Source organism: Lithobates pipiens, unplaced genomic scaffold, assembly GCF_037356315.1.
Source record: "Lithobates pipiens isolate NorthernLeopardFrog02 unplaced genomic scaffold, aLitPip1_a1.2 Scaffold_28, whole genome shotgun sequence".
Taxonomy (NCBI): Eukaryota; Metazoa; Chordata; class Amphibia; order Anura; family Ranidae; genus Lithobates; species Lithobates pipiens.
In genome coordinates this window covers 200,771,771-200,797,198 of record NW_027507789.1, presented here as the reverse complement: position 1 = coordinate 200,797,198, position 25,428 = coordinate 200,771,771, and the positions used below count along the sequence as shown (strand labels likewise).

General features: G+C 43.6%; 1 protein-coding gene across 1 annotated transcript in view; it reads right to left on the bottom strand.

The window, feature by feature from the left end:
- Positions 1–25,428, bottom strand: part of CDH4 (cadherin 4) — a 1,072,466-nt gene that overhangs the window by 64,767 nt on the left and 982,271 nt on the right. Inside the window, exon 8 of the mRNA XM_077460271.1 lies at positions 9,978–10,115. Within this exon, the coding sequence (XP_077316397.1) occupies positions 9,978–10,115 (138 nt within the window). The remainder of the gene's footprint in view (positions 1–9,977; positions 10,116–25,428) is intronic.

Here is a 25,428-nt window from a genome sequence, read left to right as displayed (position 1 = left end):
AGTTGGCAGTAGGCAGGCCATGGATCCTTCCTCTCCGGCCAGATCTGCTCCACAGGGTCCAATTTACCATCCTGCTTTACACAGTCTAAGTTTAACGGTTTGGCTGCTGAGACCCACATTCTGAGAGATCGTGTGCTTTCGGGGCCAGTCCTTTCTACTCTGGTCAATGCCAGAAAGCCGGCCTCCAGGCTTATTTACTACAAAATCTGGAAGGCATATGTTTCCTGGTGTGAACCCAGGGGATGGCATCCTAGAAAGTATGTCACTAGCAGGATCTTGGCTTTCCTCGTCAGGCCTAGAAATGAATTTGGCCGTAAGCACTATCAAGGTGCAGATTTCGGCCTTGTCAGTGTTTTTCCAGAAGCCACTTGCATCACATTCCCTTGTGCGGACTTTCATCCAGGGGGCTATGCGGATAAGACCGCCAGTCAAACCTCCGGTATGCCCATGGGATCTGAATTTGGTTCTCTCGGCATTGCAGGGGCAACCATTTGAACCTTTGCATCAGGCTTCATTAGTTCTTTTGACTAAAAAATTGGTTTTCTTGATAGCCATATCCTCGGCTAGAAGAGTGTCAGAACTAGCAGCTCTCTCCAGCAAGGAACCTTATCTAATTATTCATAAGGACCGGGTAGTAATGCGTCCCAACAGATCCTTTCTGCCTAAGGTGGTTTCAGGATTCCATTTGAATCAAGATGTAATCCTACCATCCTCTTTTCCGGACCCACAGTCCGCAGAAGAAGAATCTTTGCACACTTTAGATGTAGTAAGGGCAATCAGTATCTATCTTCAGGCAACTGCTCAGATAAGAAAAACTGATTGCTTATTTATTTTGCCGGAAGGCCCTAGGAAGGGCCAGGCGGCATCAAAATCCACTCTTTCAAGGTGGATTAGACAGGTTATTTTTCAGGCCTATAGTGTAAAGGGGAAGATCCCTCACTTTTAAAGTGAAAGCGCACTCAACGAGGGCTATAAGTGCTTCTTGGGCAGTGCATCACCAGGCCTCCCTGGCTCAGATCTGTAAGGCTGCAACTTGGTCATCAGTCCACACATTCACCAGATTCTATCAGGTGGATGTCAGAGGGCAAGAGGATATCGCCTTTGGGTGCAGTGTACTGCAGGCTGCAGTTGAGATCCTCTGGTCCTTGGCGGTCTATAATTCTGATCTGTGTCTCCCTCCCCTCAAACTGAGCATTACTTTGGGACATCCTACTATGTAATGAGCTCCTGTGTCCCGTGATGTATGATCAAGAAAATAGGATTTTTATATACAGCTTACCTGTAAAATCCTTTTCTTGAGAGTACATCACGGGACACAGGGCTCCCGTCCCTCTTGGGTTTTACGTGGTTTCTTATTGCTTTGCTACAAAACTGAGGTGCCTCCCTTATGGGAGGGGTTATATAGGGGAGGAATTCTCCTTAATTGGGGGTTAACCAGTGTCCAATCACCAGAGGTGCCTATATAACCCACTATGTAATGAAGCTCCTGTGTCCCGTGATGTACTCTCAAGAAAAGTATTTTACAGGTAAGCTGTATATAAAAATCCTATTATCGTCAATAGATAAACATTTTTTGCAATTACTGTTTTTCCATTTCCTGGTTGAGTGAGGCACTGGTGGTGTCACCCTGGTCTTTCAGCTGAATCTTGGGAACTTCCAGTTACATGTTCCAGGAGGCAGACAGAGTCCTAGGCAGAGTTCCAGGAAGTAAAGGGAGACGGATTAATCTGCCCTTAGTAAAAATGGCTACCACATGAAAAAAGGAAGGAAAAGAAAAATATGTTTGGAGCAAGCAGTGCATGTTAGTTGCAGTCATGTGCACTGCTCTATGCATACTATAAATCTAATTTGGCTTACGTCAAACACAACCAATCTGCTCACATCCATATGTGTCTTATATTAAGCACAATAACCCATAAACTTTACAGCAAATAGAAATAAAAGCTTCCATTAATATATATACATATATATATATATATATATATATATATATATATATGCTTTCAAGCGTTATATAACACATACAATTTACTCTGTATATAGTAAAGCAAAACAGCAGTGAGATCAATATGAGAACAGAAAATTACAGCAGCATGGTGTAAAATCAAGGCAGGGTATTGATCTCATGTTATATGTCAGGACTGTTTCATCCTCCATGCTACTGATTACTCACAGAGAGATCACGTTAATTAAACATTATCGGGACATCACGCTGTGACCAGCATTGCAAAGAACACAGCATCCGGATGGTTCCAATCTTTCCTTAGTTAGGACCTGAATTCCACTGTCCCTCCTTACTCTCCTAACTAGAAACAGATTAGGGGAGCAGCTTTGTCCCCCCTCCCTTCAACTGACATTGAGAAGGAGGGCAATAGGCACACAACACTTCCCCATTTGCATTGTCTGTACTGGCATGACCCCATCAGACTAGGAGTTGCCACCTCATCCCTTTAAACCGGAACACATATGAATTACACAGGTCTTGAGGCTAATTTAATGCAGATAAGGCACCAAGTGAGTTTAATTACCACCTTCATCAGGAACAGAACCTGTGTAATTAATGTGCATTTGGTTTTAAAAGGATGAGGTGGCAACCCTACATCAGACGCCAACTACCTGCAAGTCCATCCTGCTTTGTGGAGCAGGAGGCCGGTGCACAGCTTTGGCCAATGGCAGGATCTTTCTAAACTGCACCTACCTATACATATTAGAAGTAACCCCCTTGGTGTCTCTGTTGCCCCGACAGAAGCTAAACCAGCCACTTATATTACATAAGGACACAGAAATGATTTCAGTATGGTCATAGACCTGCGCTAGGTGCGGACAGTCCCTAGGGGGTGTGGGGGGGGGGGGCTCAGTCATATGCTGCAGAGATGCTAAAAACGTTTTCACTGCTAGTCCATAGTGCTTACTACAGTCAATGATGTTTTCCACACCACCTTCTCTTTACATCCTAAATGTATTTGCTTGGTCTGAGGTATGGGGAATTGTTTCCACCCTCTGTGCAGGTACTGAGGACCTTATTCCTGGCTCCTAAATTGCACAGGTGGACTGCCTCCACTCTGCCAAACCATGTCACATAGATCAATATTGGCAAGAATGGAAACATGGCAAGAATGGAGTGGATATTCAGCAAAGTTTAAAAAATTGGCTCAGTACTAGCCCCTATGACACGGATTACAGGCAGACTGCTCTCCTAAAATGGGATCACCCCCCTCAGTACAAACATTTATTTCTTCTCATACCTTCTGAGGTGTCAGAAAAACTGAAATGATATGGTCAACTCCCATCTCCTGTCTGCCATTGTGGCGATCGAACAGGGCTGACTACTGGGTTTGATCGATCCCCATACGGCCATACCTCTGAGCTATCACCATACCTCTGAGCTATCACCATACCTCTGACCGATCCCCATACCTCTGACCGATCCCCATACCTCTGACCGATCCCCATACCTCTGACCGATCCCCATACCTCTGACCGATCCCCATACCTCTGATCGATACCATCCCTCCTGAGACACACGGCCTACAGTATGTGTGGAATATTTATAAATGATCTATAATTCTTAGTGTCCACAAGTTGCTGCCTGCAGAGGAAGGCTCCAATATATGGATGTTCTTCCTTTCCCCACCAACACGTCTCTGTATATTTTTTGCTATAACAGTTTTGGGAAAGTTGAGAGGGAAGCGGGCACGTTGTTTTTTTTTTGGTAGACCATGACAAATTTTAAGGCCTTCTTAAGTTTCGTACACACGGTACGATTGTTGGCCAACCGAGCGTCCGGTTTTTGTCAAAAGGGCGTGTGCCAGGATTTTGTCTTGCATACTAACGGTACACAATTGTCGTGCCACAAACACGAACGTAGTGACATACTACGAAGAATTTAAGCTCTTGAGTGCCACCCTTTGGGCCCCTTCTGTTAATTTTGTGCTTGGTGAGCACTGATTCTGAGCATGCGTGTTTGTAATTTCAACTTTTGTGTGACGGATTTGTGTACTGACCATATGAAAATCTGAAGTCAAACCGCTGTCTGCTGAAAACTTACTAGCCTGCCATCCAACATTTGTTGGCTGAAAGTTGGACAACAATTGTCCAACTTGATCCCCTGATGAAGTCACGTGACCCGTGACGAACACGTGCGGGACACAGCAACCAGGAAGTGACGTAGACCGAGCCCGCAGCTCGTTTATACACTGCTTGTACAGACTGTTTGTTTGTGAGTATTTTTAAACTGTTTTAATAACAATAAACCTGTTGAAGCACTTTACACTATGGAGTATTCTTCCTCCATCTCTGCTTAAACCCATGTATATGCCATACCACTGAGGAACCCTGACTGCAATACCACAGAGGAAACCCCCTTAAAGGGACCATATCATTGGTCAGGACCTGGGCACCCCACACTAAAGGGAAAACTCCGCTAAAAGGATTCCAAAAAGCTCTCTATATATACGCTGTTACCTTACAGCGGTAAGGTAAGGGGACATCCATTACTGGTATATACGGGACCACCAAGGCCATATCCCTTTCCACCAGCACCACTGCCCTTCCCATTGCAACAGCTCCACATCGTATATCTTGTTGAAGAAGTCACACCCTATGCGATTTTGAGAATAATCGCAGCACTTTGCACTGAAAACGGACTTTGTGTCTAATACACTTATATTTTTTGTCACTTAATGATCATTTATGTTTGAAGGTTTGCCTATGTGCACCACAGCTGAACACTTGCACTTTATGCGATTTTAGGATCACAACACGCTGCACTTTTGAATGTTATATTGTGTTTTTTCTTTTTTCTTGTTTTTATTGTTTCACGGTTTCATGTTGTAGATTTTACACTAATAGCAACGAACATTATTGTTTTATCAGCCACAGCGGCACATTGGAATATTTGCACTTTTATGCGACTACAGGATCGCAACACGTTGCACTTTGGATTGTATATGAATTTTCACTATTTTATGTATTTATGTTGTGGACTATTAGTAGAAATGAGTGTTGCTGTTTAAACTAGTCACATAGACATGCCCAGACCTGTATTGTTTACTGGATATCCCCCCATTGTGAATTTTATATACTGCTTTTATCAATAGATATATCCTTTTTGTGTACAGCGCACCACTACCTTTCTTATTCAATTGTCAAAAGGAGCTTACTAAAAGTAAGATTTTAGGACAACAGTGTGTCAACAGACAATCCCCTGCCAACAATCGTACCATGTGTACGAGGTTTTACACTTGCCGATTTGGAATCACAGGCAGATTCTGCCCACAATTCCAAATCACGTGGCAATCAGTGCAAAATTTGCAACGCGTCTTTGGGTGCCATTCATTCCATAGTTGTTGCACCACAGAACTGCACTGCAGTCATGGCAAAACGTGACTTTAAAGATTGCGTGATGGTTGTCGTCCAAAAAAAAGAGAAGGAGCTTCCTTTGGGTGGCAAATGCACATAGGACAGCCCATTGAAGTGAAAGGGCTGAAGATATGGAAGGAAGGTTGACCACACTCTAGACTTCAGGAAAAATTAGCTTTATTATATAAAATCTATAAAGAAGGACATCACAGACCAAATATACAAAAAGACAGCAGCATGGTTAAAGCGTTTCACCAAAAAATCCACTTAATGGGTTGCTGCTGTCTTGTATTGTGGGTCTATGATGTCCTTCTTTATGGATTTTATATAATAAAGCTAATTGTTTCTGAAGTCTGGAGTGCAGTCAACCTTCCTTCCATCTCTTCTGCTACGCCCAGATCACGGACTGGACCGGCACCCTGTTATTCAGAAAGGGGATTTATATGTTTTACCTGGAGCACTGTTTGCTTGGCTGTTTCGATCAAGTGAAAAGGCTGCCCTATGGGCGACACGCAAAATCGTGTGAAAATTGCTCACACAAAATCCCGAGCAGGCATGCGAGTTGTCGCTATGCAAAGTGTGAATGTGGCCTAAAATAAAATGATTAGAAAAACTGCTCCTCTATGAGTGTTTCAGTTGTGTATTTATGTATTTGGCTGGATTTGCCCTTTATAAGATATTTAGCATATGGAGTAGAACATGATTATATCACTGTATTCATTTATGAATTTGTGTGGACAACACTGTATTTTTCCTTTACATCAATTTCCATATATTTCCCCAGGTAGCTGAGTTTTTAGCCCCCACCTAATATAGTTATACACAGAACATAATTATCGGATGGCATCCAATATTTACCCGCATACAGCAGGAATGAGTACATAATAAATCACGATGGATTGCCAAGCTGCTTTGTGGCTCCTGTTTAGTCACCGGTGGTTGGGCTTGTGCCACCTTCACCAGTAACAGACCTGTCAGTGACTAATTAATAAGAAAATATAGGAAACAGATTGAGTGTAGCCTGGGGAATGTACTTTACATTGTACTGAGATTTCATCCAAAAATATGAAATCCCTTTGTATATGGTTTTTCTGATCCAGCAATGGGCAGGCGGTAGATTAGCTCTGGCCACCGGGAGCTGTGCACTGGTAGTTTTTGGTGTAGTGAAAGTTCCAAAGCTCCCATGACTGTTCCTATTTTATATAATGTCTCCAGGACTAAAGTACTCCTTAAAGCTTTCTTCCTCCTCCAGGGGCGGACTGACCATTGGGCCACTTGGGCACTGCCCGAGGGCCCTGAGCCACTAGGGGGCCCCATCAGGGTTACCAGCCTCAGTAAAACCAGGGACAGTATCTAAAAATCTGCGTTTTTTTTTACATCTGTCTCTGAAATGTCCCTTACCGACATCCTTTTGGTCTAAAAATCCCAAGATTATAACTGCCCCACCTCTCCAGTACCTTCTCAGCCAATAGAAACATGTCTGTGTATACTGTGTGTACATGTATGTGTATACTGTGTGATTGTATACTGTGTGTGTGTATACTGTGTGGCCCCATAATCTCGGATTGTCTGGGGGCCCCATAATCTCCTATTGCCCGGGGGCCCCATGAGTTGTCAGTCCACCCCTGTCCTCCTCCACAGAGCTGCAATATTTTTTATATTAACCTTTAAAGCAGAACAAATATATTAAAGTGGATGTAAACCCGATTCATGAAATTTGAGCGGGGCACATATTTCTACAGTGTTTTCTTATCTCTCTCCAAAGCACTGAGTCCTGTGGCTTTCTCCTGCTCTGTAGCTCTGTTATCAGCCTGATAACTTCTGACAAGTTCTCCGACACAGGAGATAAAAGCAGCCTGAAATTTGTGTCGTGGGAGGTTGCTATAAATAGATTAGCAGACAGCTTGACTTATCAGAGCACAGCTTTGCCTATGTGGATGGGGTGTGTGCCTTTCCTCCAATCAACTGTCTTGGCTGTATGCCAATAATCCACTTGCAGTGCAGAACAGGAAGAGAAAAATCTGTAACAGGATGTGCACTTTCTAAAGAATATATAAAGCTGAAGACAGCAGATATACAAGTAAAACTTAAGTAGGGAGATTTGTTTCATCTCTGTGTATCATCTGAGGCTGTTCACTTCACTGGGTATATATATATATGTGAGGGTTTAAATCCACTTTAAAAAAAAAATAAAAAAAAAATGTGTCTTTTGTTGCAATATTCTCTGTCCACATCTCTCCCCTGCAGTACTTCTTTTCTAAGTGAGAAAGAAGAAAAAGGCGTGTGAGCTAACACATGGATCAAATCGATACAGTTTATTCTAAACAGGGTGGATGGGTAAAGAAAAATTAATACTTATTCATAAAAACTAGGTTAAAAATATTCATTTAAAAGGAGTTAAGCCCATGCAAGGGCAAACGCTAAATGTGAGGTTGACGCGTTTCGAAGGGTTCCCTCTTCATCAGAGCCATCATCCATAACTCAGCAGTGGTGGCAGGAAAGTCTTATGTGCGGGAAGGATGCTGGGGATGTCAATTTGGTCCCACTGAAGAGGGACAGCAGAGAATTAGGTGCGCCTTATGGTCAGGCGCATCTTATGGAGCCAAAAATATGAGCATTGGGATGTGGATACCACTAGAGTCAAGGAGAATACATCACCCATCATGTGATACAGCTCTCACTCAGCCACTCCTCTCTATGTAAACCTACCACATTATAATTATATTTGTTTTCCAAGGCTATGATGAAGAGGGAACCCCTCGAAAACGCATCCTTCCCCCACATAAGACTTTCCTGCTCAGAAAACCCACCACTGCTGAGTTATGGATGATAGCTCTGGTGAAGAGGGAACCCCTCGAAACGCATCAGCCTCACAGTTTGCCTTTGTATGGGCTTAACTAATTTTAAATTAATATTTTGGAACCTAGTTTTTATGAATAAGTAATAATTTCTCTGTACCCATCACCCTGTTTTGAATAAACTATATCAATTTGATCCATGGGTTAGATCACGCGCCTTTTTCTTCTTTCTCACTTGGCCTTCTCCGGACCACCCATGGTTAGTTTAGGCAGCGAGACACACATGGTCTTTATATATAACCTACAATCCGAAATGACTACCATTTTACACCAATACTGCCCTGCACGAGTGCAGGTGAATATCTTTTCTGTTCATACCCGTACTTCTTTTCTACCACAAGATGTCCTCAGTCTGATGGCCAACACTATACAACACACTTCCTCTGAGCCAAGACTGTGCTGACCCACCTTTTAGATATAACTGGAGAGGGAATGCAGAAGCAGCACAGTAATGAGCTCACCTCTCTGTCATTCTGCTCATACCGGCAAGCTTTTTTGTCAGCACATGAACTGATCAGCTTCTTCTTATGCTTGTTTCTTTGACACTACAGCTCTGCTAAATAATGTCAGGCGCATGTATTACTCCTGATCCCTGTTAGCTGCTAATCTCATTCCAGCATCCTGGATTTGGCTGTGATACATTCTCCCGGTCTGTTTGTCCACCTGCAAGGTGATTTATGTGGCCAGTCTCTGGGTGGAGACCAAACCTGATTTAAGCCAGCCAAGCCTGCAGTGTCATGCTTGTGATAGTTTGTGTAATACACGCTCAAGCTCTGTCTCTCTGTCCTGCTCTGTTGTTTGGAGTCCCCCGTTTATGATCTTGGATCAGATATTTACTATTCTCTGAACTCTGCCTGCCTTTTGACTACGGATTAGATCCTGACTACTCTGAAACTTGCCTGCCTTGTACCTGTACAGTCATTAAACCACTTTGCTTGTCTGCCAACCACAAGTACTTGTTTGCTTTGCTCAGTTTGCGCCTGCCCTGGTGTGGTAGCCAGGCACTATAGTATTGTCTATAAGACCTGGGGGCAACCAAGTTCCTGTTTAGGAAGTCATACAATAAAGCTCTAAATAGGGATAGGAACTCATTGCTTTATTCCAATGCGAAGTCTAACTCCAAACATCAGACTACTACCCTGTTTCCCCTAAAATAAGACCTAGTGTGATTGTCGGTGATAGCTGCAATAAAAGCCCTACCCCCCCAAATAAGCCCTAGTTAAAGTCCTTGTAGGTCTTCTTTTCAGGGTAGGGCTTATTTTTGAGGAAACAGAGTAGGGCTTATTTGGGTGGTAGGGCTTATATTGCAGCCAACATCGACAATCACGCTAGGTCTTATTTTAGGGGAAACAGGGTAAGTTCATCACCAGATATTCCGCCCAGCACCAACAACTTCGAACATGTATGCAAAAACATTGGCATCTTCTAAGTGAAGACACCATTCTTCATAAATACGTTAGAGACACCCCAGAAAAAAAAACATGTAGAGTGAGTAATTCTTTTTAATCTATGAGGATTGTGGGAATAACCAGGAGGAATACATACACCTCAGTGTGGGCATTTTCTTGATACTCCTAGTGTTGCCCCACAGGAAGTATATGATCCAGTATATCCTCCAGGAAAAAACACTGTGTCCCATAGCTTTTTAAAAATCAAGGTGATATATATGTATGAGAGCTTCATTAATTTGTACTTGCCAAAAGATCAACTTAAAGGAAACCTGTATAGAAATAAACACTGACATATAGACCGACTTACCACTTTAGAGGTAAACTCCGGTGCGTTGTCATTGACATCTGCAACAGTTATGATGGCCGTGGCGGTGTTGGATAATCCGTGGTTTAAGTTTCCCTCCATATCTGTGGCTTGAACGACAACGGTGTACTGCTGTACTTTCTATGGGAAGAAATAGGCAGATAACATGGTCTTAGTGTAGACATTACATAAGCCATACAGGAAATACAGCAAGAACCTGTCATACCTTATGCAGTAATTATAGTCATTCAGAAATAAGCATGTGGTAGAATTGAGAATGCTGGTGGCGATATCTCTCCACTGAAATCTCTCAGCCATACAATATTAGGATCCACCTTACCAGTAACCACACAAAGCTAAAATAAAGGTTTTAGGAGGTCTCAGTCTTTAAATGAAATATAATCATCTTGCAAAGTTTTGCACCGGCAGCCCTAAACGCGGACACAATTAATGAGCACTTCCGCTACAAATTGAAGGATGGTGTGGGAGAACAGTAGTTTCTAATCAGGAATACATCCATATCATTGGTGTGATTGTCTGGTGGAGGCATTTATCATCTTCTGCAGAATTCCTTCAATAATGTAATTACGGATACGATTGGAAAGTCAGTGCGGATGGATATTTATGCTGGAAGACTGTGCAGTCACAGGAAGCGGAGAGTAAATAATTAGTCTACGGTTGGATTAGCAGGCACGGGATTCTCTAGGGTCAGGAATTAGCCCCTAATAGTGCTTATTGTAGGATTGCAGAGGCTGAAAATGAATCCTGAAATGATGTTTACTGAAGGGAGACATCTGGGATACGTTGATGATGACATTAGCGAGTTACGATGTTTGAAGAAGCAAAGCTAGTGTCACTTGGGGGCTGTGCCCCTTAACTGCCAAGAGAAGCATGGTAGACTGTGTGTTGTACTCTGTGTTATTTATGCCTGTTACAAACAGATTTTGAAGTTCCATCCCTGGACATGGAAATATAGGGATCTTCACCAACACACCTTAGTATAGTGGTAATCGTGTCCTTTATCCACATTATGCCCGGTGATGCCTGTTGCTTTATATGAAAAAGGAGACAATTGTCAGTATTCCAAGGTGTGACAGAGAAGATCCTTGTTTTTTTATGATTACATGGTGGCATCATCCACCAATTCACTACAACACCTTGGAGCTACTGGTTGGTGTGCCACAGTCACCAGCAGCTGCATTGGATAACATGAGTAGCTAGTGAAGCTGGTGATTGGGTAGTCTGCTTTAAACGCTGCTACAGATCCCTCAAGATTTCTGAGACACAGACCAATCACTGACTGAAATTAATTTTGTTCCAGCAACAAAAACTCATAGGAGGTCCATCCTGTACTTATTAAATCACTTGTGTGACATGGTCCTTACTCCGAGAGTGAGGTGCAATAAAGCACAAACGCTCTGCAGTACTACTAAGAAATAAGCTCAGGTTTGAGATATATAATGAGGAAAGATAGCTTTAGTACCCTCTCAGTTAGTGTAGGTTTCTAGGCAAACTTAGTTTAGCTACTCTGTAATCAGTGAAGCAGGGGTTGATTGTTCTGGTCTGCTTGGTGTTTCACAGGTTGCTGGACTGATTGCTTTTCCCTGCATTCTAGAATTACAGTGGGAGGAAGAATGGGAAAGCAACTTGAAAATGTATCGGGACCCAGCCAGGCACTGGAGAGCTGGAGAGCCCATAAATAGTTTGAAGTCTAGAGCAGAGTGGTTGGATCCTGGGTTCAGCCCTTTCAGAGGAGACCCCTGCCCTTCTGCTAAAGATGCTATTTAGAGGTCATAGAGTTCCCAGCTATAATCTAAGCTGGGGAGGGGGTATCAGAAGGAGGCAACTAATGATCTTGTGGCATTGTGAGTACTGACCTAATCCTATGCCCTAAAGACTGTGTGCAGTTCTCAGTTCTACAAAGAAACAAGTCCTGGAAGGTCTCTGTCAGAATAGTAAGACAAGAGGTGTCTTAGGTTGACTGTGTTCTTTCGGAGGATCCCATGTCATCCTCATAGTCATCCAAGTTTAAGCCGGCAATAAAAAAAAAAATCTCTGTTTATTTGAGTCAGTGAGAAAGAAAAAAAAATACTGTGTGCCTGGCTTTGTGTGCACCAAGTTGGAGAAACAGGACCTTCAAAGTTGGCGGATCCTTTCTGGGTGTGCTACATAGCTGTATGATAAGGTAAACCAAAACTAACATTTTAAAACATCAATGATTATAAATATAAATACGCTCCCAAATAACATTTGACCCTTTCCCCTCTTTTTCTCTTCTTGATTCAGCCAAGAATTTGAGATTTTCTTCCACTTTTGGTGATAACAGTAAACAGGATTATTGCAGAGGGGGAATCTCCCCAATAGGGACAGTGGTTCTAATCTCTCTCCACTCTGTCCAAAACAAAAACAATGTTTTTTGCCTTTAGTTATGCTTTAAGGTCTTCCCCATAGGCTTTTTACATGGCGTGTTCACAGGGGTAGCTAAAGCTGACCACATACGGCTCAAATTTTAGCCAGTTTCTGTCGTCGATCACAATTAAAGCTGTTGGGTGGCCCTGCTTATACCTTCTGGTTTGAAAGACCTTATTGAAATATTGAGGGAGCTGGGCTAAAAAGAAAAACAGCCAAACAGTGACTGCATCCAATCAGCTTCAGACACTGTTTGGGTATTGCGATAATGGCAGAATACAATAGCTGGCATCAGAACATTCATCCAACTACGCTGTTTGGCATGGGGGAACCTGTGAATTTTAATCTTGGTCAGCCCACTGAGCTAAACATGCAAATTCTGTATGTGTATGGCCGGCTTTAGTTCAGAAAGTAAAAAGAAGCAGGTAGAGAGAACTTTTAGGTTGGAGAACATAAAGTATGATGCACTGTGTAGAAGTCCCTTCATGATAGGAACTGTAGAACCCTCCTTGATAGGTGCTAGGATTAGGTAGATTTGGTTCTGGCTCACTGTAGCGTGGCTGTGTTTGATTGTTCTGGCCTGCTCTATGTTTCAGTGGCTGCAGGATTGGCTGCTTCCCCCTGGCAGGTCCAGAAATGTTCTGGAAGTTAGTAGGCAGGAAAAGTCTAATAAGCAGCTGAGTATTCATACAGCCCTGGCCAGTCCCTGGGAAGAGGTGCCCAGATAGTGACTGGGAGTCTGCATAAATACTCTGAGCCAGAGAGCAGCCTGTTTTTTCCACAGCCTAGCCCCCTGAATGTTCTAAAGCTAGTAGGAACTTTGTAATAGGAAGAAAGTTCCTACTTTGGGTGGATACAAGTAAAGTCCACCCTTTACTTGGGCAAGGACTTGTTTTTAAATCGTTACTAAGGTTTACTGGAGTATCCTACCATTACTCACTATCTATCCAAGTTCCTATTAAAGTGGAAGTAAACCCATTGATTTAAACAGTTAAAAAAAAAAAGGCATGCTGGGAATGCTAACTGCACATTGGCTGTGCTCTCAGCCAAACTATCAAACCATCCAATGGCTGGTGTCATAACGAATCACATGTGCAGCACCATAGCAGTTGAAGATTAAACAGAGGCAAAGATGGCAGCTTCCTTGGCTGAAAATGATAGGGGAGTTTACTTCCACTTTAAAGCATCATAAAAAGCATACCCCTAGATTCGCTAAAGAGCCTGAAGAGTGACCAGAGCTGTGTGTGAGGTTGAGAGGCAACTACGGGGAAAAGCATCCGGGTAATCTACTTAGCGGCTCCTACAAGGGTAGCTCTACACAACAAAAAAAAAATGATTGAGGCTTGTCCCTTTAATTCTGCCAATTAGGAGCCAGCTATGAGCCGCATAAGCCTCAGCTCCCGATTGACATGACCATGTGATGAACCCATAGAGGGGTCCATTACAACCCCACCTGAAATTCAATATAAATCAATGTTTCTAATCCAGGTCGGCTTCTCTTCCTGTGTGCCTGAACTGTGAGTGAACCGAGCAGTGTTCCCGATGTGCCGAGCTCAGGCTGACGGCATCTGAGAGGGGAATCGTAACATCGTACACTGGATTCTACATCTATCATATCCCTTGCTTATATTCCATCATCGTTCCTGGCCTGGCTAAAAATATGAAACCAGAATTGACATTTTAATCAAAATGTGCAGAAACAGATGGCTTCTTATACTTCACAAAAAAAGTTTAAATACCCAACAAAAGGTAAATCGCGTAATGTGCAAACATACAAAAAAGGAGCAGCGATGTCTAATGAGAAAGCTGCTTCATTGCAATCTGCTTTCATAGTCCTCCCTGTAATCAGTATGTACAGGTCAGTCTTCATCACAATTTTTAGGTCCTACTCAGTGGTCTACTACCAGGGCTGGGACAAGGAGTAGGCAGGAGGGGCAGCTGCTCTTGGCATTGTGGTATCAGTTAGGGGTGTGGGGGGATGTTGTGAGGAGACTGAGTGGGAGGGGGTTTGTGTTGTTAGCAGGGGCTAAGGATGTTTCTAGGAGGGGAAATTTGGAGGGGTGCTCCGAGGGGTGATTTAGAGGGATTAGTGTTGGGGGGGAGGAATGGGGAAAGAGGATTTGTGCCAGAAGAGGTGATATGGTAGAGGGGAATTGTGCTAGGAGGGGATTTTTGTTTTTAGAGGGGAAGGGATTTGTGCTAGTAGGGATGATTGGGGGGAATTTGTGCTAGGAGGGGGTTTGGGGGAATTTGTGCTGGGAGGAATTTGAAGTGAGGGGGAGAGGATTTGTACTTGAAAGGGAAAGTTGAGGGGTATAGGATTTGTGCTAGGAGGAGTGATTTTTTTTATTTTATTTGGTGGGGGGGGGGGGCAAAATTTGTACTGGGAGAATTCATGCTTAGGGTGTAAGCATGCAAACTAGTGCTCAATTTTTTGGAGAGGTTTTTGCTGACACATAATGCTCATACATCTTTGGGGGAGGGGGGGGGGGCACAGTTTGGCATGTTTTCTCTAGTTGTACCTTGTCCCGGCACTGGCCACTACACCACACTGGATGTGAAGGATTGGAATAGAAATGAAAATGTCGTGAAAACAGAGCCCGAGGATTTAGTAGACATGTACGGTTCGTTTCGTTCCGAATTAATATTCTGACAAATTTTTCTTTATTCGGATATATGCGAATACCCCAATTACAATATAAACAAATTTTACCGAATGCTCTGAGTAACATAAAGGAAATTATTCCAAATTTCGGAATTTCGGAAATTCAGACTGAAAATTTTCGAATTGAATCTTACACTGAACTCCAGTCGAATTCTAACTACACATAATGCTGAAATCAAAGACTGTGTTATTAGAGTACCATTTAGAAAAAAAAGCTGTTTTTGTTAAGCCAAAGGTAATTTAAAGAGTCATTGTAATCATTTGATGAAGACTTTTCTTTTGTTTGTTCATTTTGCTGCATTCAAAACCATATAATATTTTCGTTGTCGAGCGATTCGAAGAAAATTTGAAAAATCCGAATACAAATTGAATGAATCAACCGAATTGAACTAAATGAAATAACTAGCTTTACGAATCAAAATGAAACGAAACAAATTTTTTCGTCATGCACGTCTAGTATTTAGTCTTTTTCCTGCCAACTACAAGGTGAGCAAGTGCAGGTACAAAGCAGAAAAGAAAAGTCAATAGTATTGTCCATGTGGATAAAGAGATACAGGAAAACAGTCCTGTAGATAAAATAAAGGTTTCTTTTTCATTTAGAAAAAAAAGACTCAAAACCTTTGCACACTTATGCCGCGTACACACGATCGGACATTCCGACAACAAAATCCATGTTGGCTCAAACTTGTCTTGTATACACACGGTCACACAATGTTGTCGGAAATTTCGAACGTCAAGAAGGTGGTGACGTATGACGAGCTGAGAAAATTGAAGTTCAATAACCAGTGCTGCTCTTCTGCTTGATTCCGAGCATGCGTAGAACTTTGTGCGTCAGCATTGCATACACACGAGTGGAATTTTGCAACAATGGATTTTGTTGTCAGAAAATTTGAGGTTTACATCTCAAATTTTGTGTGCCGGAAATTCAGATGGAAAAGGTCCGATGGAGCCTACACACGGTCAGGATTTCCGCCGAAAAGCTCCCATCGAACATTTTCAGTTGAAAAATATGACCGTGTGTACACGGCATAACCCTTTTCCATTGTAAGCATATAATTGGTGAATTCAATTCTGATTATGAACTCATTCGTTTTATTATTTAGCATTTATTCAGTGGTAATGAATAATAGATGTTCTCCCTAATAATCACAGCAGGGTGACCCGGCACAGACAACAGTGGAATCCCCAACCGCATCAGACATAGACGTCATCCTCGATTGCATCAGGACCCCCCCCTGGCAGGCAGAAGCAACATTCCTCACTGCAACAAGACCCCCTGCAATAGAAGTAACATCCTTGACTACATCAGAAGGACAGGCAGCCAGAAGGCATCCACCCAAGTGGATTAGGACTCTCTGCAAGCCAACGTGGACACCTGACTATTTTAGGACTCCCTTCAAACAAATGCGGCAGCCCAACTACTTCAGCACCCCCTGCAAGAATCGAGGCAACTCGACTCGATCCGGACTCCCTAAAGGCATAAGTGGCATGCCCGGCTGTATCAGAAAGAGCAAAAAATGGCTTGACAGCCTCACTCCATTAAAGCGGAGTTCCTCCCAAAAATGGAACTTCCCCTTTAAGTGACGGTGACCCCCTGACATGCCACATTTGGCATGTCATTTTTTTGGGGGAGGAGCGGGTACCCTGTTTTTATAGGCACCCAGCTCTCATTTCCTCCCTGGCACCGTGGCCCCGGAAAGGAAGATCACCTCTCCCCCCTCCCTCCCTCCCTCCCTGCAATCTTCTGGGACAGGTCCAGCGCTGTATCTTGGCCTAGGCCAACAAGGCCCAGGCCTAGGGCAGCACTTTACAGGTGGGGGGGGGGAAAAAAGCTGCTCACTCCCCCCCAACCCGGACAAAAAAAAAAGAAGCCCCTTCTCCTGGCTCCCGCACAAAACATACAGCTCAGCCCATACAAACTGGTGACAGACTGGCAGCAGTTGTCCACTGGTATTCCATTGTAATATTACATGGAGAAATTACCTGGGGTCAATGTTAATTTAGTTGACTAAAACGACTAAAACGTTTTAGTCTACTAAAACGACTAAAACATTTTAGTAGACTAAATGAATACTATTTTAGTCGACTTAAATACGGCTAAAACTAAAACAATTGAGAAAACTAAAATACGACTAAAACTAAAAGCCATTTAGTCAAAAGACTAAAATGAGACTACAACTAAAATGCTATTTTAGTCAAAAGACTATGACTACAACTAAATTGTAATTACTGAAATGTACTGGAGATTTTTGTTGACTAAAACGTAGGACATTTTAGTCGACTAAGGTGTCCTGGAGATTTAGTCGACTAAATACGACTAAAGCTAAAACAATTGCAGAAGACTAAAATGGGACTAAAACTAAAATGCCATTTTAGTCCTAAGACTAAAATTAACACTGCCTGGGGTATGGGACAGATGATCACTCCAGGACACAAACAGTTTGTGTCCAAGGACAGTCATCTGTCCCTCACCATAGATAATCATTCCATAAAGCGATTACAAGTAAACATCAAGGATGGCTGCGGCTACTGTCAGCCTTTCATTGCAAAAAGGAAATAAATACAGCCATCACATCTTCGTAAGCCATGGTTTTAAAGTAGAACTATAGGCAAAGTTAAAGTTAAAGCTGCTTATAAAGAGTGAGGTAGAGTATGGCTTCAATTTGTTAGTGTATTTAAATCTGCTACTTATAACACTCCCCTGCACCAAGGCTGAGATTGCTGCTGTCCAAAGGTGTCCCCTGTGCTCCTTCACTCAGAGTGGCGGCACTCTAATACTAATAATAATTTTGCCAGAAAATTTTGATTTAGTTTTAGTCTTAGGACTAAAATAGCATTTTAGTTAGTCTCATTTTAGTCTTCTGCAATTGTTTTAGTTTTAGTCGTATTTAGGCGACTAAATCCCCAGTACATTTTAGTTGACAACTCATTTTAGTCATCTAAAATCTAATGGGTGTAGTTAAATTGTAATGCATTATTTAACATTTCTCTACAATTTCCAAACTCATTATATACTGCTGGAGTGAAAAATTGAATCTGTGTGTAGACCGTGTGTAGACCGCGTGTTGCCTACACACGGTCACACCAAATTCCGACCGTCAAGAACGCGGTGACGTACAACACTACAATGAGCCGCGAAAATGAAGTTCAATGCTTTCGAGCATGCGTCGAATTGTTTCCGAGCATGCGTCGGAATTTTGCGTGTCGGAATTGCCACAGACGATCGGAATCTCCGATAGAAACTTTTTCCGTCGGAAAAATGGAGAACCTGCTCTCAATCTTTTGCTAGCCGAAATTCCGCCAGCAAAAGTCTGATGGAGCATACACACGGTCGCATTTTTCGATGAACAGCTCTCATCTGTCTTTTTCTGGCTGAATTAGTGTGTATGCGTCATTAGTCTTTTGAGTAAAAAGCCATTTTACTTTTAGTCGTATTTTAGTCATCTCAATTGTTTCAGTTTAAGACGTATTTTAGTTGACTAAAATAGTACTCATTTAGTCGACTAAAATGTTTTGAGTTGTTTTAGTCAATGAAATTAACACTGCTGATCACCAAGTAAAATGCTGGTTTAAGCCGCTTCCTGACCAACCGCCGCAGTTATACTGGGGCAGGTTGGCTCTCCCGGGGCGAGCCGTCGTAGCTGTACGACGGCTCTTTAAGACGCCTTAGTGCACCCCGCAGCGTGTCCCCAGAGCCAATGCAACGATCTGTCTCCTCCTCTAGTCAGCCACATTCCCCCCTACAGTTAGAACACATCCAGGGAACACAGTTAACCCCTTGATCGCCCCTAGTTTTAACCCCTTCCCTGCAAGTAACATTTATACAGTAATTTCAAAGTTGTCAGTCTTTTTTTTTGTTTATAGCGAAAAAATTAAAAACTGCAGAGGTGATCAAATACCACCAAAAGAAAGCTCTATTTGTGGGGAAAAAAAGAGCATACATTTTGTTTGGGTACAGCGTCACACGAACGCGCAATTGTCAGTTAAAGCGACGCAGTGCCGTATTGCAAAAAAAATGCCCTGGTCAGGAAGGGGGCAAATCCTTCCGGGGCTGACGTGGTTAAATAGGTCCTTTTTGCTGGCTGACACATTGAGTATTGGGGGGGAGCTGAACATTGTATGCAGATTTGCTTGTACAGACTTGCTTTCCCTTAAGGACCGGCTCAGCTTGTACTGACTGCTCCTGTGAAGCCGTAACTATACTTTGTGTCTACAGAAAAGCTCTCCACTCATCTCCCAAGGCGTATTCTTGCTGAGATCCTTGTCTAACATTTTAGTGTAACACTTGTCCTTGTATACCTTCTCTGGGACTTCCCTCGACAAAGCCCCATCCTACAGACACAGGGAATATGGCGTTTTTCCCTACGGGAACAAATCAGGTTTGTGTGAGGGCTGGTGACGAGAACGGGGAACTGGGGATAGGAAGCAGAACTGATTTCAACAGGCACAGCTCCATCCAATTCCGATGAAAGGTTTTGTGTTTGTTATGCAAGGAATGCCTAGGAGGACACTCACGCTATTGTATCTCTTGGGGGTTTCTTTTTCTTTCTTTTTTGACGTATGCACTCAAAGGCCAATAGAGATTCCATTAAGATTCCAATGCGGAAGGCAGCCTGATTATATTATATCACATTTAACAATGAAGGTGTTAATCACACATGATGGTGCAATGTATCGGCTGAACACAAATGCATTTCACGCTGGAAGGTGCTTAATACAAGAACTCAAAGCCTCAGAGTCCCACCAAGCGTGAAACCCATCTGAGCGTTCATTTGCTGTATGATGCCATTATCTGTAACTAATCTCCACATTACTACCAGTCTTCTTTTATTTACTCTTCACTGCCTTCACACCGTCTTTAAAGGGGACTTGTGACCCCCCAAAATAACAGAAAACCAGAAGTACTTGTGATAGACATGGCCAGATTACTGTTTTGTGTCACATGTGTACAGCACCTCTCTTTACAGAGAGGTGCCTGATTAAGGGGTCCTGCGTGGCCCTGAAACGTTGCTTTCTGCTGTAATGATGTGATCACTGATTAAAGCTTTGGACCAATTTTTGGAGATCTTGGTGTGCTGGTGACATTACTCTCTCTTTACAGATACACTATATTACCAAAAGTACTGGGACGCTTACCTTTACACCCACATGAACTTTAATGGCATCCCAGTCTTAGTCCGTAAGAGGTCAATATTGAGTCGGCCCACCCTTTTCAGCTATAACAGCTTCAACTCTTCTGGAAAGGCTGTCCACAAGGTTTAGGAGTGCGTCTATGGGAATTTTTGACCATTCTTCCAGAAGCGCATTTTGTGAGGTCAGGCACTGATGAGGAAGAGAAGGCCTGGATCACAGTCTCCACTCCAATTCAACCCAAAGGTGTTCTATTGGGTTGAGGTCAGGACTCTGTACAGGCCAGTCAAGTTCCTCCACCCCAAACTCACTCATCCATGTCTTTATGGACCTTGCTTTGTGCACTGGTACACAGTCATGTTGGAACAGGAAGGGGCCATACCCAAACTATGCCCACGAAGTTGGGAGCATGAAATTGTCCAAAATGTCTTGGTGTGCTGATGACTTAAGTGTTCAAACACGGCGAGTGGAGTTTTGACCAAAAAGCAAATTTTTGTCTCATCAGACCACATGACCTTCTCCCATTCCTCCTCTGGATCACCCAGATGGTCATTGGCAAACTTCAGACGGGCCTGGACATGCGCTGGCTTGAGCAGGGGGACCTTGCATGCGTTGCAGGATTTTAATCTATGACGGCGTAGTGTGTTACCAACGGTTTTCTTTGAGACTGTGGTCCCAGCTCTCTTCAGGTCATTGACCAGGTCCTGCCATGTAGTTCTGGGCTGATCCCTCACCTTCCACATGATCATTGATGCTCCACGAGGTGAGATCTTGCATGGAGCCCCAGACTGAGTGAGATTGACCGCCATCTTGAACTTCTTCCAGTTTCTAATAATTGCGCCAACAGTTGTTGCCTTCTCACCAAGCTGTTTGCCTATTGTCTTGTAGCCCATCCCAGCCTTGTGCAGGTCTACAATTTTATCCTTGATGTCCTTACACAGCTCTCTGGTCTTGGCCATTGTGGAGAAGTTGGAGTCTGTTTGATTGAGTGTGTGGACAGGTGTCTTTTATACAGGCGCAGTTAATACAGGTACTGAGTGGAGAACAGGAGGGCTTCTTAAAAAAAAAAAAAAAAATAACAGGTCTGTGACTGCCGGAATTCTTACTGGTTGGTAGGTGATCAAATACTTATGTCATGCAATAAAATGCAAATTAATTATTTAAAAATCATACAATGCGATTGTCTAGATTTTTGTTTTAGATTCCGTCTCTCACAGTTGAAGAGTACCTATGATAAAAATTACAGACCTCTACATGCTTTGTAAGTAGGAAAACCTGCAAAATCGGCAGTTTATCAAATACTTGTTCTCCCCACTGTATATATATATATATATATATATATATATATATATATATATATATATATATATATATATATATATATATATATATATATATATCTAAATATAAATTATTGCAATTTGACTTCAAGGGTGTAATAACAGTTATGTGTCTGTGCTAATTAGCAGCTGTCCAAGCTCTCAGGAAGCAGGTCTCTAATCTCTGACATGCTCATATTTCTTGGCCAAATACGTGCAGGAAAAAAAGTCAAATATTGCATTTAAATGTCTCATTTCGATTTCCTGCAGGAAACTGCCACTTAATTCTTTTCACTATCTGTAGGTTAGAAAGGTGGGTTAGATAAAACCCATTGGATCGGCAGCATCCTCCTTTTAAAGTGGCTGTAAACACTTACAAACCACTTTGACCTACAGGTAAGCCTAGATTAAGGCTTACCTGTAGGTCCAAGCAATATCTTCTAAACCTATATGGTTTAGGAGATATTTGCCCGAAAACGGGCACCGCTGTCTATGGCGCATGCGCAGTAGACAGCGGCGCGCAGGCACACTGAGCGCGGCATTCTCAGCGACGGAGCTGCTGCGTGTCTCGGCTCCCGTGCGCATGCGCGGGAGTGACGTCATTGTGGCTTCGCCGAATGACAGCGGCGGAGCTGCGAGACCCCACCGAGAAGATGGATGCGGCGGACTACAGGGGACAGCGGTGACTTCGCTGGCTCCTGTGTCAGGTAAGTGACACATAATGGGCTACTATGCGATGCATGGTAGTCCATTATGCTTTGCCTTTGCAGGGAATGAAAGAGGAAGTAAACTCATCACCTCTTTAAAGAAAAAGTAATATTACAACAATTGTACCTGAAACAATACCTATTCTGTGTACTTATTTTCTGTTCCTTCGGATATCACGAACCTGTTTTTCGGGTGATAATTATATGCGGGTTTCAATCACACTAAATACTCGCTATGCATCAGTGACAACAGCGATGTGTCTTTGTGGTGTTCACAGCATGAACACTGCCACCCAAATCAGAATTTGATGAATAAATTAATTAAAGCAGATAATGAGTGATAATGATGTTCATTAGCGAGAGGACCAAGTCCAAGTCCTCTCTACCTTTTGTAGTGATTATGTGCAGGCACACAGCTTGGTTCAGCGGAATACAAGTATTAGCGCTCAGAGTTTTGGAGCACAGAGGTGTCAGAAGAATGAGGCCACTCATTTACATTGGTAATGTCAGCCTTTAGAGACACAATCAGCTTTTTTTTTTTTTTGTCCACGTTAAACTGTAGCCAGGGCTTGTCTGGGCAAGAACTGGAGACCCCACTCTAATCCGGAGCAGTCAGATCAGACGGTTGCCTGATAGGCTCAACGTTCTAAGAGGCCATCATGAAAACTAATAAGTACTTGAAATGCAGTCTTCTTAACAAATCTCAATAATGGGGTCAGAGACAGAAGTATAAACTTGACAGAAATTGTCGTTATTTGTCCGAAACTTGAATATAGGTTTCTGATGGAAGCTGGGTCCTTGACCTGCACTGCAGGCTTGGTTGCCATTAAGCATCACAGCCTTTCAATGGATAAAAAAAAAGACCAGCAGCACACAAAGTAGGCCACCCTTCTCTTCTCTCTTCCTGTAAGCATGCTTAAATGGCTTGACGGGCAGTATTCTGTAAAGCATTGGAGCCCTGATTAGCTTGGAGTGCTGCCCCTCGCTCTCTCAATATAGAAACTAATTAATAGATGGACTCCAGGAAAAGGAAGATTTTTCCCCCTTTGTAGAGGGGCTGCCACCCACAGTGCAAGGGTTAAAATTCTTTTATGTCTAAGGGGAAGCAAAAAGATGTTTTATTTCCTCATCCTCCTTACCGGCATGCTCCCTGCAGGTTGTAAGACCGGTTCCCAACATCCTCTTCTCCCCTACGCTACAGAATTCACAGGTCCTCTAACGCAGTGGTCATCAACCCTGTCCTCAGGGCCCACTAACAGGCCAGGTTTTATGTATCTCCAGAGCCTCTCCCATCCTCTGGAACTCACTACCTCCACTGGTCCAGCTATCCCCTACTCTCGCTACCTTCAGGCGATCCCTGAAAACTCATCTCTTCAGGGAAGCCTACCATGTCTCCAACTAATCTCCTACCACTTCCATCAGCTCATTCCCCACAGTTACAATCTTTTGTACCACCTGCCCCACTGTCAGAGAGGTTACCTGACTGGACGGATGGCTGGCGGCCCTGGATCGCACCGGTGTGTGACGGCGCGCGTTGGCGCCCGTGTTCCTGTGTGCGAGGTTGTGCGCGCTCCTGTGGGCACTCGTGCACATGTGCTGGCTGACCCTGGTGCGCATGTTGGTGAGCGAATACGCGCAGATGCCTGTTGGCAAGTGCGTTCCTGTGGGCATCGACCCGAGTGCTTCTGGGGGCGCTGGTGCGTGCGGGTTTGCGCACGGACATGCGTGTTGGCGCGCACACACACGTGCGCGCTGTTTGGCACCGGCTGGCCTATTTAGTCTGGCTAAACCCATTGATCAGTGCTGCCTGATCAACAGCTCCCCCTGACCTTGTTCCCTGAACCTGAATTCCGGCTTGATTACCTATTAACTCGGCTTGCTCTTCTGACCTTCCTGGATATCCGCCCGCACCTGACCTCTGGCTCGTTTTTGACCTTGCTCCTGTCTGCTCCCTTGTACCTCGCTGCCTGCACGTTGCTGAACCCGGCCTGTACTTAGACTTACCTTACCGGCTCCTGCTCAGTATCCGCTGCCTGCATTCCTGCTCTCCACCTAGCTGTCTGAAGACCCTTCTCTTCCAGCATCAGGACTCACCTACCAGGCTCTCATACTCTTTCGCACTCCTGAGCCACCTGTCTTCTCTACCAGGGACCGCGAGTCGGACACGTAAGGGAGACCACACTCTGCCCAAGTGGACTCACCGGTCACTAGGCTCTGATACCCACCCTATTAGATTGTAAGCTCTTCTGAGCAGGGCCCTCTTAATCCTCTTGTATTTTATGGTATTGTAACCGTATTGTCTCCTTTTATATTGTAAAGCACTGAGTAAACTGTTGGCGCTGTATAAATCCTGTATAATAATAATAATAATGTATTACCTTGAGGTCCGGTTCACACTGAGGCAGCACGACTTGCAGTGCTACTGCCTTAGGCGACCTGGAAGCGACCGCTGCGGCGACTTGCCAAACGACTTCTGTATAGAAGTCAATGCAAGTCGCCTGAAGTCACCCCCAAAGTCGTACAGGAACCTTTTTCTTAGTCGGTGCGACTTGTGTCGCTCCGATTAGAATGGTTCCATTGTACAGAACGAGATGCTACGTGTCAGGTGGCTAAGTCACCTGACAAGACGTCCCAGTGTGAATCGACCCTTAGTGCCCGTCCACACAGGGGCGACACGACTTGCAGTGCGACTCATAGACGCTACCTGCACACGACTTCAGCAGCGACTTGCAAAACGACTACTGTATAGAAGTCAATGCAAGTCGCCTGAAGTCGCCCCAAAAATAGTACAGGAACCTTTTTCTAAGTCGGAGCGACTTGAGTCGCTCCTATTAGAACGGTTCCATAGTACAGAACGGAGCGCGACTTGTCAGGTGGCTAAGTCGCCTGACAAGTCGCGGTAGTGTGAACGGGCAACTTAGGAGATGCAGACTAGAATACTGCAATCACTGAGCCGCAAATGAGATCACCTGTGATATATTTCAGTTATCTTGCAAACCCGGCCTGTTAGTGAGCCTTGAGGACAGGGTTGATGACCACTGATCTAACGTCAATAAGCCCAATGCAGAGCCCAAAGCCTGTATTTTGTGTAAGGTCATCCCCTCTCTTTACCCTCATCCCCATTGCAGGCATGGCTCACTGCCAATGTACCAATGCCTTCTGTTCTCAATGAAAGGATACACTTTTGCTAACATATTTGAAATCACAGGATTACAGCCTTTTGA